Below are 17,334 nucleotides of genomic sequence, written 5' to 3' on the forward strand. Positions count from 1 at the left end.
GTTCTGGGCTGCGAGAAGCCAGCTCCTTTCCCTCCCGGCCAGAGATTTAAAACCATGAAATGAAATGCAGGGGAACCTCTTCTGGGGTGTCTTCAGCAGTGGAAGAGGACAGTCAGGTCAGGGATACTCAGGAACCTTCGTACTGCTGAAAAGGGCCGCATCTAGGCCATCATGACATGCATGCTCTGTGCATGTTGACAATCAACAGAGCTGCATCTGACATAGATTTTTACCGTCTTCCACGCCCTCCAACACCAAGCAGGAATTCTCGCTCAGTGACAAGAACTGCCCTTTAATCCAGATCCTACCAAATCACGCGGGGTGGAGAACCATGGGGGAGTGCGATGGCTTGGACCCACCCCAACCCTAATCTCAGGGGCGAGCTGGACCTGCCCCCACCCCATTCTCTCTCTGTTCCGTTAGTTTTCCAAATCCACTTGAGTGTATATGAAGAAATCCTGCGGGGAAGCTGTAGAGCCTGTCCAGGACAGGGGTCCCCAACCCCTAGGCCACGGACCAGTAGTGGTCCGTGGCCTGTTAGGAGCCAGGCTGCACAGCAGGAGGTGAGTGGGGGGAGAGAGAGCGAAGCTTCACTTGTATTTACAGCCGCTCCCCATCGCTCGCATTACTGCCTGAGCGCCGCCTCCTGTCAGCAGTGTGGTGGGTTGTATAATTGTTTCATTATACATGACAATGTAATGATAATAGAAATAAAGCGCACAGTAAAGGTAAGGCGCTTGACTCATCCTGAAACATTCCCCCCGACCCCGGTCCGTGGAAGAATTGTCTTCTGTGAAACCAGTCCCTGGTGCCAAAAAGGTTGGGGACTGCTGCTCTAGGGTACAAATGTTGGGGGCCAGGTACGCTGGAATAGTCCTGGGTTCCTTGGTGCCCACCTGGCATCCCCACCCAGTGGTGATGCCCAAGAGCACCTTTCTTCTGAGGAGCTAGATGCTTCCCACCTTATCCCCTGGCATCTGTTATGGGCTGAATTGTGAACTACCTGCCCCCCGCCAAAACCCCGCATCGTATGTTGAAGTCCTAACTGATGCCGAAAGCTCAGCTTCCCTGTACTGGTGCCGAATTGAATCTCGGAGTTTTGGGTGAAGTAGAAAGAAAAGAATAGCTTTATTGCTTTGCCAGGCAAAAGGGGCCACAGCCAGTGCCTGCCTCAAAGAACTATGTGTCCCAACTCAGGAGGATCTGATGAGGGGTTTTATAACAGTGGTTCAGAGGTGAGATCTCTGACAAGATTAGGGTGTGTGCCGGGTCTCAGGTGGGTCTCCTAATTTTTTTTTTTTTGCGGTACGCAGGCCTCTCACTCTTGCGGCCTCTCCCGTTGCGGAGCACAGGCTCCGGACGCGCAGGCTCAGCGGCCATGGCTCACGGGCCCAGCCGCTCAGCGGCATGTGGGATCTTCCTGGACCGGGGCACGAACCCGTGTCCCCTGCATGGGCAGGCGGACTCTCAACCACTGCGCCACCAGGGAAGCCTGGATCTCCTAAATCTTGATGAGCTTCTCTGGTCCCTTGAATCTTGCCTCAGGTGGTTTTTTGACTGCTTCTCCCTTGATGAGCAACTGTTCAAAGGGAATCTGTCCTTTGGATCTCAGGGAAGGTCATGGAGGCTGGAGTCTTGCCTACAAAAAATGCGGGACAAAAGGAAAAGCCCTCCATGTCTGGGAGCCCCACGGGGCCCCGTTCGGTTTCATAACCCCCAGTACCTCAGAATGTGACTGTATTTTGAGACTGGGCTTTTCAAGAGGTCATTAAGGTAGGATGAGGTCATGAGGTTGGGCCCTAATCCAAATCTGACTGCTGTCCTTATAAAAAGAGGAGATTAGGACACAGATGTGTACAGAGGGGAGAGCATGTAAAGATACAAGGAGAAGACGGCTGTCTACACGCCAAGGAGAGAGCCCTCAAGAGAGACCAACCCTGCCGACACCTTGATCTTGGACTTCCAGCCTCCAGAACTGGGAGAAGATAAATTTCTGTTGTTTAAACCAAACAGTCTGTGGTACTTTGTTATGGCACTGGGAGCAAACCCATACACCTCATCTAGGAAAACCTTAGTAAGTAGATAAAGCGCCCACCCCTCTCTAGGAGCCACTGGGCAGGTTGTGCAGCCCGGGAGGGCTGTCTGCTTAGAGCTTTATGTGGAAGGAGGCACGTTCTTCCTGAGCCTCCTGATCGCCACTGAATCCCCCTCCGAGAGAAGTCCATCTCCTGGAATGTGCCAGAGGTCATATGGAAAAGGTCAGGGTCAGAGACACAGATCCTCTTCCCAGCTGTTTCACGTCCAATTCTACGAGGTGGGAAGGGATGAGGGCTGCCCTATTGCTAAAGTCCTTACATTCTGGGTCCCTTTAAAAATTGAAAACAGGGGACTTCCCTGGTGGTGCATTGGTTAAGATTCCATGCTTCCAATGCAGGGGGCGCAGGTTGGATCCCTGGTCAGGGAACTAAGGTCCCCCATGCCACGCAGTGCAGCCAAAAAAAATAAGTAGAGAAAAACTGAAAACAAAAAATCGAACCTGTCAAGCCACGTAAAGCAACGTCGGCTTTGACTGCAGAGCTCAGGAATCTCCAGTCCTTTCCAGACCGATCCCCCAGCTTGGCTGAGATTACGGGGGGGCGAGTGATTCACAGAAGAATAGCAGTTTCGGGTCTGGGCTGGAGGACGGGTCGGAGCCTGTGGGGAGACAGCCTGGGTCTCCCTGAGCCTGGGGACCCGGGCTGCCTTGTGGCCACTGCAGCTGGCCGTCCTCTAAGCCGAGCAGAGTGATGACGACCGACTGAGCTTCCTCTGTGGGGAGGAAACAGTTAAAATCCTGAGGCAGCTGCAGTCAGTTGGGCGTGGTTCTCCCATCTGACTGGGGCCGCAGGACTCTGGGCCCAGGAGCGGAGGAAGCACAGCTCTGGTGCAGAACTTCCACATGGCCGAGTTTGATCTGATGGCTCCAGGGCCGCTGCCCGGGGTTCCCGCTCACCCTCCGGCCACTCTCAGCCCAGACCGTGGGTCGGCCAGCCCAGCAGAAGAAGAGGACGCAGCCGCCCCGGGGAGCTCCCCGGGGGAGAGCTGGGGACAGAGCCGTGGCTCTGCCTGGCAGGGGCGTCCTGGGGCAGAGGCGGAGGCGGGGGCGGAGGTCCTGTGCGACTTCTGCCTCGGGGCCAGCAGGGTGAGGGCCGTGAAGTCCTGCCTGACCTGCATGGTGAACTACTGCCCGGAGCACCTGCGGCCGCACCAGGAGAACAGCAGGCTGCACGGCCACCAGCTGACAGAGCCCATGAAGGACCGGGACCTGCTCGTGTGCCCGGCCCACCACAGCCCCCTGGTTGCCTTCTGCTGCCCCGATGGGCAGTGCATCTGCCAGGAGTGCGGCCAGGCCGAGCACAGGGGCCATGCCTCTGTCTCCCTCGATGCCGCCCACAGGGACAAGGAGGCAAGTGCTGGGGTCCATGCGGAGAGGGAGGTGGGGAGGCCATGGGCCAGGGAGAGGCCTGGCCTCTGCCTCAGCTCCTGGGGCTGCCGGCTTCACTCCTGTGCTCTTAGCTTTGGCCCGTCTCTTGCATTTGCTTTGGTTACTCTGTCGCCATCTCGGTCCTGCTGTCCCTGTACTCTCTGTCTGCTCGCTCCTGTGGCGAGTTTGCCACTATTTCTCACTCAGCTTTTGGTGACTCATCCGTGGGTGGGTGTTGGGTGCAGAAGGTGTTTCCCTCTGGCTGGATCTGAGTGGCAATGAATGCAATGTAAAGCTTAGCAGAAATTCAAGAGAAAAGAGCCTAAACTTTGCCCGAAGTTCTCTTTTTCCCTTTACCCCAAACAAGAGATCAGTAGCAAGGGCCCCTTTGGAGATACCGGGTATGAAATCCAAGAGCTTGAATAGTGCCGAGATAACAGAGAACTGGAAACTTCCCTCCGGGGTACGATGTCAAGGACTGCTTACCTTAGGGAAAATAAATCTCCTCATCAGATAGAGGTATCAGGAGAGACTGAGAAATGCTGTGCTCATAGCCTGTAATTTTATTCCCATCAGGTAGGGCAACTGTTTCTAGAACAGCTGACTTTTCTTTGCCCTGAGAAAGCTGAAAGCCTGGAGAAGTTCCTGGGAATGGATTCATATGCTTCGTTTCTCATACTCGGACTTTCCACGAGCACGTTTGTTCTCAGTGGGGAAGTGCAGTTCTTTTGTCCCACATTTCTTGTGTCCAGACTCCGGGCAGCTCCCTGTCTGCGCTGAGCACGGCCCATGGCCGCATCTTGGCCCCGGGCTTCCTGGCAGCAGACAAGGAGCTTCCTGGAGCAGGACCCGCTTCTCCACACCCTCCCTTAAGTGTGGATTTTATCCAGCGTTAGTGTGAATTGTTCCTGAAAGCTCTGCATTCCAGATGCCAGTGAGTCACCGTTATCAACTCCACAATCCACTTGCCAACAGTTCCCAGCATCTCCAGTGCCAGGAAATGTCCACTCAGGAGAGCAGGTCACTGCCACCCACTCCCCACGTTCACAGCCACGTTCACAGAGGAGGCTCTGCGTCAGCAGACAGGTCAGAGGATAAAGCTCCATGTAACTGACTACATGGTCTTCATGTAGCCTTGCCGTGTGCTATGTGCTTTCCATGGATTTTCCCATCCAGTCCTGGAATAACTCACTGAGGTGGTGACTCTTTTCGTCTTTACCAAATTTGTCCAGACTCATACAGATGACTAAGCCATGGAGTGGGAATGGAAGCTTCTGGAAAGCCACCCCACTGGAGGAACACAGGGAAGGACCCCAAGGTCACAATATTATGACCTTACTTTATTTTTTTTGCACCAAAACCCTGCTACACATGTAGAGAGATTAAAGCAGAGTGTACTGCTTTTCCCTTGTTCAGGGTATAATATCTGAATTCTGTTACGTTTAACTGGAAAAGTGATGTGTGCCCCCGTTCAGAAACAATCTCCACCAAATACTGAGATAGATTTTCCCAGAAAAGCCCTCCCTCCCAGCCTGGATCTGCCCATCTCCCTCCTCAGAGGCAGACACCACGATCTACTCTTTTCTTCTGTTTCCTTTCAGAAGTTCTATGCCTGTAGCAGCATAGCTACAATATGAATTTTAACGTGGTGTAAGCTGGTGCGTTACAGAGACATGGGGTAATTGTCATTCTGAGCAGGGAGAGTTGTGTTGCTCCTGGGTGGAACCCCAAATTCAGACATCCCAGGAGGGAGCTGTGTCAGGTAAAATACAGACAACTGGGGCAGTTCTTGGTGCTGAAAGCAGGCCGGTTACAGGTGTGATGCAGCAGCCCCGTACCCTAGATCCTTGGTGCGGGCCCAGTTCCCAGCCTCTGCTCCCTGGTGTGTCTATCAGAGTTCCTGCCTTTCCACCCTGCATCCTTGCTTTCATCTCTGAGAGTGAGTGTGTGCTCTGTCAGCGCTTTTTGGGTGGCCCTGCCACGGCTCAGGAGCCAAAAGATTTCTTGCAAGGAGCCCAGGAGACCAGCTCCGAAGACACAGTACCTGGATGAGGCTTCAGCCACCACCAGGATTATTTTGAAAGTCTTATTAGATATCGGTAAGGCTCCAGAAGCTCCATCTTTCCTCCAGCCAGCCCAAGCCCGCTGGAGCTGCTTGCTGAAGGTCACTTTGGATCGAGTCAAGCGCTAGTCACTCAGGAATGTTGTGCAAGGGAAACCGTGAACAGCAGGGCCAGCCACAGGGACACAGAGCGGCCGGAAGCTGCATTGGGTCCACAGCGATGGATTTCTCAGTTCACCGACAGAGCCCCTTCTGAGGCTCCCACGGTCTCTAGCTATGCCAGTGGGCAAAAACTCTGGATTTGGGAATTCTGGGTGTTCTCTGATTATTTGTTCTGTGCCGCTGGGCTTCCAGAGCCCAGCTCTTCCCAATGGGGACTCAGCTCTGCCCCTTGCCCAGGCCAGCGTCCCAAAGCCTCTTAGTTGTTTTTTTTTTAAAATGGAAGTGTAGTTGATTTACAACGTTGTGTTAATTTCTGCTGTACAGCAAACTGACTCCGTTTTACACATATAGACATTCTTTTTAAAATATTCTTTTCCATTATGGCTTGCCCCAGGAGATTGGATATAGTTCCCTGTGCTCTACAGTAGGACCTTGTTGTTTATCCATTCTACCTGTAATAGTTTGCATCTACCAACCCCGAATTCCCAGACCATCCCTCTCCCTTAGCTTTTTTGTTTCTTTTTGGCCACACCCTGCAGCATGCAGAACTTCCCCGACCACTGTGCCCCCTGCAGTGGAAGTGCAGAGTCTTAACCACTGGACCACCAGGGAAGCCCTTCCCTTAGCTTTTAAGAGCAGCTGATCTTCACTCCACTCACCTTCTTTGAACTCAGGCTCGCTGCTGGGAAATGAAGCTGTGGCATGCGTGTGTGTGAGTTGTGAAGTTGGCACTCTTTCTGTAACTGCTTTCCTGTTATTTTCTGTTCCTTTTCAAGTTTATCAAACATTATCGAGCACTTTCTATGGGCTAAGTGTGCTACACTATCTCAGGGAGCGTGGGCTGTAGTCAGGAAACCAGGGCAGGTCCACGTCTGCCAAAGGGCTGGGGCAGCACAAAGGCCCTGCTGCGTGTTCCAAGGAGGAAGACCCCCGGCAGTGAGGTCAGGGCAGGTATCTTGGAGGAAGGAAGGCTCGGCTGGGCCCCGCCTTAGACCTTCAGGTCCATTAGTGGCAGGTCACCGCATCCGATCTCAGCATTGGTTCCAGAAAGCTCAGGATATGGTGGGGCTCTTGGACACAGTCTGCAGCTAGAGCAGGATCTGAGTTCTGAGAGCCACAAGTGTTCCCGCTTCTTGGGGGCGCCGTTAACCAGCATTGTTCACAGCCCGTCTGCTGCCAAAAGGCGGATGGCTTGAGGCTGTTCAGGAGAATTTCTTCTAGAAGTTCCGAGGAGTGCCTTGGACTCAGTATTATGCGACTTGTTTTATCCTGAACATTCCACCAGGCTGTGCATCTTTCAGGAGCAGGGACGGTGTCTTATATAACTGGACTGGCACGTAGTGAGCTCTGATCAGCTGGCCAAGGGGTGAAGTCAGGGCCCAGCTGGGACCCTAGTGTTCCCAGACACAGACTCTCTAGAGGGAAACACAAAGCAACTGGCACCATCTGGAATCTCCTCCTCTCTTCTCCCTCCCCCTGCTGTTCCAGTTTGCATCTCTACCCCGACCCTGGCCACTGAGCTGGGTACCACCTTTGCCCTGGAGACAGAAGCAAGAACGATTTTGTTAACATATTCTTGAGGCACCGGAGGAGACGCTAAACCATCTGATGAGGGTCGTAGAGCCTGAGAGAGGCAGGTCTTGTACCCCAGATGTGGTGCCTTTTGCACAGCATCTGCCCTCACCCCGCTGAAGCAGGGAGGACTCTCTGTGCCCTTGGACATGGGGCCGTCTACTCTCATTGGCACTGCTGTCCTGCTTTTGTATGGGGCTTGCCTGGGCCTGCGACCGGGAGCCAGGGTCTAAGGCACCCCGTCATTTCCTGGGAACAGGAAAAACTGGAGGTGCTCGTCTCCGAAGTGGCCCCGCCTCTTGTGATAAGCAGGAGTGCCTGCTTGTGGGGTGACTCACTCAGAGGTCCCCGTTAGGCACTTGGGAGTCCCTTTCTCCTTTTATGGCAATCCGCAGACAGCAGGGAGAAGCCCCCTCCCTGGACACTCTGGGGGTCTCCTGTGTCCCCGGATGGTGCTGGGGCCGACCGCTTTAATACGCTCTGCACTCGTTGCTAACGTGTGTTCTGTTGTGTCTCCCACCACCTTTCAACAAGCAGCTCATGTCCCCTCCCGTCATGGAACAGGTCACTGGGTAATAAGCCTTCTAGACAGACCAGGATTCCACGTTGCCCCCAAATAGGTCGGACCCCGCATCTTCCCTGCTTCCCTCACTCTCGGGCATCAGGTCTCAGGCCTCAGGGGCGGGAGGTCACCTGGACTCACTTGGCTCTGAGTCAGGGCCGCAGGGCCTGAGCAAACGTTGCCAGGCTTCTGCAGAGGGAGGCGAGTCCCCTGCCTGCCTGGGCTGCCACCACTGGGGCCTGGGATCCCCGTGGGCTTCAGTGGGAGGAAGGGGAGACGCGTCACGGTGCCCCCGCACCCCGAGTTCTGTTAGGGCGAGTGCAGACACGCTGCTGTGAAAATCAGTGAAAGCTCTTCTTTCTGTTGCTGCTGTCTCATGCCCTTGTGGACGCAGAAAGTGACAGGGCCTCTGAAGTTTGCAAAGGCTCTGGTTTCATGCCTCGGCATGTTCTCGGCAGACAGTGCTTGGGGAGTTTCAGGAGGCGAGAGTGGGGCTGGGCAGGGGCGTCGACGTGGGCAAACCCGGGGTTCTCAGGTGGGCACTTGCCTCGGTGGGGAGGGTTCGCTCTGCCTGCATCCGGCGGAGAATAAGAGTCCGTGATGGGAAGCAGCCAAGGTAGTGCTAGTAACGATGAGGATAATGACACCACTGACACGGATGGAGCGCCTGCAACGTGCCCGCTACTGTACAGAGTTCCTGCTGACACGCCTCCCATCCTTGCGGGAGCCCTGTGAATCGGGCACTTTAGCTGCTCCCACCTCACAGGTGAAGAAATGCAAGTGTGGAGGCGTTAAGTAAATTTTCCCGAAGTCTCATCTGCTAACTAGAAACCCTGGCATGCCCACCCCCAACTTCAAGCGCCCTGTGCTCCTTGTCAGGCCGTTCTGGGCCGGATGGGCTGGACTCAACTCCACTGACAACTGTGTGACCTTGGATAGGTGGCTCCATTTTCTCACCTGTACAATGGAGATAATGTGTTTACCTGCTATGGGCATGGTCAGGATGATAAGAGGTGACACAGATAAATGCTTGAAGCGATGCCCAGTGCAGCGTAAGCTCTCCCTGCATTTTAGCCAGTTCACCCCAGGAAGTGCCGGCACACAGCTGACCCTCTGTGCCTCCACTGAGGGTGGGTGCTCCAGCCTGGCTTCTGAGAGCAGCTTCTGAGACAGACTCCCCTTTCCATGGAAGAAGGGCAGACGGTGCCCTTGCTCCTGGGGACCTTCCGAGTGCCCTGGGCTCCTTCCTCCTTGACGCTGACCTTTCCTCTTCTTAGGCTGAGCTTCGGATCACCCAGTTAGACCTGGAGCAGAAACTCAAGTTGAATGAAAATGCCATCGCCAGGCTCCAAGACAACCATAAATCTGTTCTGGTAAGGCTGGCCGGGGTCACCTGCCGGGCTTTGGCGCTGCTGCATGCCCAGCCAGGCCCACCCGGGGTTGTGGGATGCAGGGTGCAGGCCCGGCCCCCATGTCCACGGGCCCCATGGGTTTTATCATTGGGTGAGAACTGTGGGTACAGATAAGGTCGGCCACACTGCAGGGTGGCTTCAACTTGTTATGGGGATTTGCTATGAAATTAGTTCAAGATTCAGAACTGGCAAGTGATTTACTTTTTAATGTTACAGAGTAGAAGCAAGCTAGTCCTGTAATGACAGTGTCCTTATTTGTACATGTGTATATGCTTTTTTGACCGGGAGAAAAGGGTGTGTGTGGGAGTCAAGGGGGGTGGTTAGCCAGAGCTCCAGAAATTATGCATAATCTTGGATCCTTCCATCATAGGAGGGTGTTCTGCATGCAATTCTCACCAGTCCTAAATCCTGGCAGCCAGAAAAGAGAGGTGAGAGCTGCTGGATTAGTGGATGGTACTTGATAAGGCCAGTGGCATGCCAGGCTACTTAGTTTTAGTCTCTCTGGTTTGTGACCACTTTCTATAATAAACCCTATGTAGACCCAAACAGTTCCACAAAGGTTTCTCATTAGTGGCAAGCCAATAACCACAACTCAGAGGAGAATGCAAAACAACTACCCTATGGCAGTCAGTCAGCAGCAGCATCTTTGCATACCAAGAATGATTCTATCCATTCATCCATCCATCCACCTACATATCCACTATCCATCCACCCACCCATCCATCCATCCACCCACTTATCCATCCACCCACCTATCCATCCACCCATCCATCTATCCATCCATCCATCCATCCATGCACCCATCTGTCCATCCATCCTTCCATCCATCACCTACCCATCCACTCACCCGTCCATCCATCCATCCATCCATCCATCCATCCATCCATCCGTCCATCCATCCACCCACCTATCCATCCATCCATCCACCCATCCACCCATCCATCTATCCATCCATCCACCCATTCGTCTGTCCATCCATCCTTCCATCACCTACCCATCCACTCACCCATCCATCCATCCATCCACCCATCCATCACCTACCCATCCACTCACCCATCCATCCATCCATCCATCCACCCACCTGTCCATCCATCCATCCATCCACCCATCTGTCCATCCATCCATCCATCACCTACCCATCCACTCACCCATCCATCCATCCATCCATCCATTCACCCACCTATCCATCCATCCATCCACCCATCCATCTATCCATCCATCCATCCATCCATCCACCCATCCGTCCGTCCATCCATCCATCCATCCATCACCTACCCATCCACTCACCCATCCATCCATCCATCCGTCCATCCATCCATCCATCTGTCCATTCACCCACCTATCCATCCATCCATCCACCCATCCATCTATCCATCCATCCATCCACCCATCCGTCCATCCATCCATCCATCACCTACGCATCCACTCACCCATCCATCCATCCATCCGTCCATCCATCCATCTATCCATATATAATACATGTAACCATTTCAACTTAATTTCTTCCTTCTTGGTGTTTATAACTAACTGGCTGTGGAAGAATGAATACCTATTTCTTACCCATATAGTCTTATGAAAAGAAGAACAATAATTATCCCTTTAAAGTCTTGGAAACCTTCAGAGATTGTTGATTTCCATGCTCAGTGTAATCTGGAGAACCGCATGGAGCATCTTGCCTTTTTCCAGCTCTTTATTTTCCAGACACTTTGATCCCTACTCAGTTCTTCTCTTAACTGCATGGTAACCAGGTGAGGTAGTTACCACAGTGGCCACCATGTAGGAGGTACATGAGGACACAGAGACAACAAGAATCGTCCAGGGTCCCTAGATTGATGGGACAGGAGAGCCTGCGAGTTGCTCCCTTGACCTAAGAATTACTCAGTCTGTTGAAATGGTGGTGCTTTAGTTTCTTTATCTAAGAAATGGGGACTGTAGTAGTACAGTCGTGCCTTGGTGTCCTCAGGGGATTGGTTTTAGGACAACCCCCAATCCCCCCACCACGGATACCAAAATCCACAGATGCTCAAGTCCCTTGTATAAAATGGCCTAGTATTTGCACGGAAACCTACGCATATCCTCCCGTATACTTTAAATCTTCTCTAGATTACTTACAATACCGGATAAAATGTAAATGCTATGTAAATAGTGGCCAGCTTGGCAGAGTCCAGTTTTGCTTTTTGGAACTTTCTGGAATATTTTCCCAAATATTTTCGTTCTGTGGTTGGTTGAATTCGTGGTTGTGGAATCTGCAGATATGGAGGGACATCTGTATTTACCTTCTAGGGTCGCCATGAGAGAATATGTATACCGTGCTCAGAACAGTGCCCGGCCCATGATAAGCACTTACTAAATGTGGCCGGTATTGTATTACTATGTTGTGTAATTAAAAAGTGACCAGGCAGGTGGCAGGACCCCAGGAGAACAGAAAATAGTACCTGGAGGGGCTGCTCAGAGGGCTCTCAGATGGGATGGTCATGGAGGGACGATGGGGGAGATTGGAGGGAGGGTGAGCAAAGGAAAGTGTTTCCAAGAACGTTACATGAAGTTTAACCAGGTAATTTGTGTTGGGGCAACGATCTGGAGTTGGGCATTGTCAGAGGGAGCCGTCAGCACCAGGACCTAAGAACTACCAAAGAGAAGTGGAAACCGTTGAAAACGTGGATTGAAGTTGTAAATATGACATTGACTGAAGGCATTTGTAAAGGATGTGGAAGGATAGAATCCCACATGCACAAGTGCCATCATGCAAATCCTTGCTATTCATCACATGGAATTTGTTTTATATATTTTTGAACGTGGCATTCCATTCTGCATAGGTAGGCTGGTCCTGCGATGCTTACGTGCTGTGGACACCTGCACACACCCTAAACATTTTGTGCCTGGCACAGACACCATAGGGTTAGATGTGCTTTTGGCTCAGATGGACCCGGTGGGCAGTTTAACTGGACATAAATGAAATGCTAAGAAAGCAAATCCATGCTACTGATTTGTACAAAGAAGCCAAATTATTATTTTACCGCAAGAAACATGACTATCAAGTATACTGAATACGCACATTGTCCTGGTTGGTAGACTGATGTCACAAACTTGAAGAGCAGCCCGACTGTCAGAGCTGGACTCAGAAATCAGATAATTCACTCTCTCATCTGATGGATGAGAGACTAAGGGAATGATTGGCAAATAAGTACTTATACCCTGGAGAGTCCTTCTTGTTTCCGGGAACCCAGGATTCAAATGAGAATAAAGGCTTGCTTTTACCATAGGAAATCGCTCCCTGATTTGCGGGTTTCTCGGGTTTGCGTTTCTGCGTGTTGAGCTTTGAGAAGCTTGGACGCCTCGCTAACGGGTTCTTCACCCCCCCCGCCCCTCCCCCCGCCAGGTGTTGGTGTCGGAGGTAAAGGCGGTGGCCAAGGAACAGTTTGGGAATCTCCTTGCTGCCATGAGGAAGGCCCAGGCTGACATGATGCTTTTCTTGGAGGAGAAGGAACAAGCTGCCCTGGGCCAGGCCAATGGCATCAAGACCCACCTGGAGTACAGGAGCGCAGAGATGGAGAAGACCAGGCAGGAACTGGACAGAATCGCTGCCATCGGCAACCCCGTGATTTTCCTGGAGGTATGGGCTGCCGTGCCGCTGACGCCAGGGAGACCTTCGCTCTGCTCGGCCTGTGGCGCACGGGGGAGGGGGACTGCCCGCTGATAAACGGGTGCGCAGGGAGCTGTGAGGGCAGAGAGGAGCTGAGTACAGGGGTACAGGAGGGAGGGCTTTCCAGAGCGGAGAGGCTGGAACCGGGTCGTGGAAGACGCATCCTGTGCCAGCAGCGGCAACGGCATGTGCCGAGGCAGAGAGGTTTGAGACGGCACAGCTGATTTGGGGAACTGAGGCGCTTTCACAGGGATGGGGTGCGGGATGCTGGGTACAGAGTGATGGGAGGCGAGGCTGGCGGGGCCAGGTGGGCATCTGGCTGTAGAAGCTTGCTCTTCATCGTGAAGGCACAGCAGCCCAGGGAGGACTTCAGCTGAGGGGTGATGAGCTCAGGCCTCAGTGTGCTTTATAAACCGCTCCGACAGTGGAGGGATGCTTGCTGGGCCGGGGTGAGACCCGGGTCCTGCTGCCTTTCGGAGAGGGCTGCATGCGCTGGGGGTGACTGAGGACAGACAGCCCAGCAGAGAAGATGAGACCTTGCATTACCATGTGCCATTCATTGTATGTTAAGCCACCTGCCATCAGACATTCCATCCTCCTGGGTCTGTCACTAGAGCGCTGTGTAGTTTTTAGCAAGTCACTTGACCTTTTTGGGTCTCAAATTCCTCATTTATAAACAAGCAGGTCGGAGTGAATGATTTCCAAGGCTCCTTCAGTGCTAATATTCCTACATACAAATAGTTCTTTTATTGCATTTTGGGAAGATTCCCTTCTAGTTAAAGGCAAACATAAATGCTTATTATGAAAAAAAGCCTTGGAAAATATGGAAAAATATAAAGGAATGCGATCATTCATATTTCCATCACCCAAGATAATCATCGTTAGCCTTGTAGTGAGTGAGAGAAAGAGAAGCAGACAGAGACAGACAGACATACCAAAGAATGTCTTTCAGTTCCTTTACTTTTCAATATCAAAACAAAGAAACTATGAAGAAAAATTTGGCTTCCCATGTCATGAGTTTCCTAAAGAGCATATAAATAATTTTTAAAAAGAAATAAAATCTCTTTATTTTTTTCTCCTTTTGTAACTTTAACATAAAAACTTTAATATGTATAAAATATATTTTAGTATAGGCCAACTTATTTTAGTTAAACATAACTTCTTTTTCCACAAATTTTTAGCCAATCGAAATGACATGTATTGTTGTTCCCCAGTGATTCTTTTTTTTAGAAATAGACCATTTTATTTTATTTTATTTTTTATTTTTTCGCTGTGCCGTGCAGTATGAGGGATCTTAGTGCCCCAACCAGGGATCCAGCTCTCGCCCCCTGCCTTGGAAGCATAGAGTCTTAACCACTGGACCGCCAGGGAAGTCCCCCCAGTGATCTAAAATGTTACTTTTATCATATATGGCACTAACTCTACATATGGTGTTAAAATGTTCATTTTTCTCCCTGTCTACTCTCTGGCTTGGCCTCTTTCTTCTCTTCCATTATTAATCTAACCATTCTGGTACAACTGTTTTCATCGCTAAGTTTTCTGCCGTACCCACTCTGTAATTCAGTGCTTCCATTGCATTTGAATTTTGATAATGTGTTACACCTGAAAGCAACCTTTCCTGATCACTGCAGAGTTTTGAAGCATGAGAGGCTTAATGTGATTATCTATGTGAAAACACTTTTCAAACTCTAAAGCACAGACCAAGAATTAGAGAACACTGTGTATTGGATTGAACCGACTAGGAAAATGCAGCAGCAGGCACTCCCGCCTGAGGACTTGTCTGTGAATCTTCCAAGTGCTACACCCCTTCCTCCATCCCTGTTGTGGTTTGTGTTTAAATTAGTTAAAAAAAAAGTACTGATAGAATGAAGGTTGCAGGAATGTTACCGCCATCTGCGCTGTTGGTGTAACACATTTGTTCTTCGATTCCCTGTCTGGGCTGTGTATTGCATCTGCTCGTGGGTGCCTAGTATCTCTTGATTTCTAAAAGTCCACTTTCCCAGTTAAAAAACACGAATGCTTTCTACATTATCAGACACTGAGCTGGACCCATTACACACACTTTCTTTGTGAAGTGCACGTCACCATCAGCCTATTTTACAGATGAGGAAGGTGCCGTATTGAGGAGGACAGCCCTGTTTAAGAAGCACAGAGGCCAGGGCAAGTTCTGCCGTGTGTCCTTTCCTGCAGGAGTACTGCAAGTTCAAGAACATGAAGGACGATGCTTTCCCTAGTGTCTACATTGGACTCAAGGACAAGCTCTCGGGCATCCGCGAGGTCATCATGGACACCACTGCACACCTGATCGAGTTGCTGCAGAATTACAAGGAGAAGCTCCAGGAGTTCTCCAAGGAAGGTGAGAAGCTGTGGCTTGAAGTGTCTCGGAGGGGCTGATGCGGGAGGTGGGAGTTGGGAGGGAGAGCAGAACCAGGGAGCTTCTCATTTTCAGAGCCATCCTCTGGCTAGCCGTGCTACTGATGGACACTTACCTTGATGACTGAGACCAGAGAATGTGAGTCAGTCACATCACGCCCTTGGCCAGCATCTCCGAGACTAGCTTCTTAGGTTGCTGATGCCTGTACTTTCAAGGGAAATCCAAGTCGGGCTGGGGTCTTTCCTCAGCGTGTTTCACTTTAGTGTGGTCCATTGAGCAGGGGTCTCTGACACGTGACTAGTGTCCGGGCCCTTCTTCCCCGAGGAAGCCCAGGGAAGAGGGGCTGGGGGTTCCTGCTTAGGTTCTCCTGCCCACCTGGACAGGTGTGCATTCACAATTCTCTGATTTTCTAGAGGAGTACGACATCGGAACTCAGGTGTGTGCCATCACTGAACACAAACACTGGACCTCAGAACCGGAGCCCAGCACCAGGCAGCAGTTCCTCCTGTGTAAGTCGTGAACAGCTTCCCTTTCCCTGGGTGTGGGTGTACGCGTGAGGCTTTGGAAGCAAGGATGCCGTCTCACGTAGGTTTCAGGTTCTTGCAACAGCAGGGTCTGTTCCCAAATGGTACATTTAAAAAAGTTTAATTTAAGAAAAATTTGAACTTTTCATTTTGAAACAGTTTCCAACTTACTAAAACATTGCAAAAAGAGGACCAAGAATTCTTGTATACCTTTCATCCGGTTTTTCCAAACATTAACACTTTACGTTACAACGGTCCACTGATCCAAACTGGAAAATGAACTTACTGCAAGTCTATTAACTAATCTGTGGAATTTATTCAGGTTTCACGAGGTATTCCTCCCAATGTCCTTTTTTCTGGCTGCAAGTCCGGTCCAAGGTCACAGATGTTTCTTTGTCTCCAGTCTGGGTCCAGTCCCTTTGTCCTTCTGTGTCCTTCATGACCTTGGCCCTTTCAAAGATCCTGGCTAGTTCCCAAATGGCTCCCTGTTAAGTCTGACTTGGCCAGAACTGCAAAACCCATTGTCCCGTCATGATGTGGGAGTGTCCTGGGCTGTCAGCATTTTTGAAAACACGTTATTCCCAATCAATACTTCCTTATGGTTAACAAGGCAGGGAGGTTTCATCTCCCAGGAGAGGAAGGGCTGCATCTGGGTAGTCGAGGCTCACTTTTAGGACATGCAGCTGCTTCATCTCTTTGGAACGTGCTGTTGAACCCTGCTTCTGCTTGCTTTCTGGGGCTGAGCGCTGGCTGACCAACTCCTGAACCCCTTTTGCTCTGGTCGTGACGTGGAGCCTCGGATTCGATGACTGTCTCCTGTTCTTTCCACAGCTCCTCATTTTCCCCAGGACCTCTCGGTTTCCACACAGTTTCCTTGATTGATTCTTTCCTGCTTCCTGACACCAGCACGTCTATGTTTTTTTTTTTTAATAAATTTATTTATTTATTAATTATCTATTTTTGGCTGCATCGGGTCTTCGTTGCTGTGCGCGGGCTTTCTCTAGTTGCGGCGAGCAGGGGCTACTCTATGTCGTGGTGCGCGGGCTTCTCATTGCGGTGGCTTCTCTTGTTGCAGAGTGCGGGCTCTAGGTGTGCAGCTTCAGTAGTTGTGGCGCGTGGGCTCAGTAGTTGTGGCACATGGGCTTCAGTAGTTGTGGCTCACGGGCTCTAGAGCTCAGGCTCAGTAGTTGTGGCACATGGGCTTAGTTGCTCCGCGGCATGTGGGATCTTCCCGGACCAGGGCTTGAACCCGTGTCCCCTGCATTGGCAGGCAGATTCTTAACCACTGCGCCACTAGGGAAGCCCCACATGTATGTTTTACTAACAGATATAGTTAATAACAAGAAGCCAGATACCTTTTGTGCTTAACATTAAAATAAAAGTGAACCACATCCTATTATAATCTGTTTTCTGTTGCATGAAAGTCATCTCTTTTCATGCATGACATTAACTTTTGCTCCTAGAGTATTGCTGTGACCTTTTAGCTTTTTATGGACTCAGATCATTTCACCTGTCCAAGTTCTGTCAAATTGCCAACTTGACTGACCAGTGGGAGCCACT

At 51.1% G+C, this 17,334-nt stretch overlaps 1 protein-coding gene across 1 annotated transcript in view; it reads left to right on the forward strand.

Moving 5' to 3' along the window:
- Nucleotides 1–2,529: 2,529 nt before the first annotated feature.
- The window catches only part of LOC116745471 (F-box/WD repeat-containing protein 10-like), a 64,506-nt gene continuing 49,701 nt past the window's right edge, over nt 2,530–17,334 (forward strand). Inside the window, exons 1-5 of the mRNA XM_032616223.1 lie at nt 2,530–3,445; nt 9,099–9,194; nt 12,613–12,846; nt 15,067–15,232; nt 15,664–15,759. Of these exons, the coding sequence (XP_032472114.1) occupies nt 2,939–3,445; nt 9,099–9,194; nt 12,613–12,846; nt 15,067–15,232; nt 15,664–15,759 (1,099 nt within the window). The 5' untranslated portion in view covers nt 2,530–2,938. The remainder of the gene's footprint in view (nt 3,446–9,098; nt 9,195–12,612; nt 12,847–15,066; nt 15,233–15,663; nt 15,760–17,334) is intronic.

Source organism: Phocoena sinus, chromosome 20 (genome assembly GCF_008692025.1).
Source record: "Phocoena sinus isolate mPhoSin1 chromosome 20, mPhoSin1.pri, whole genome shotgun sequence".
Taxonomy (NCBI): Eukaryota; Metazoa; Chordata; class Mammalia; order Artiodactyla; family Phocoenidae; genus Phocoena; species Phocoena sinus.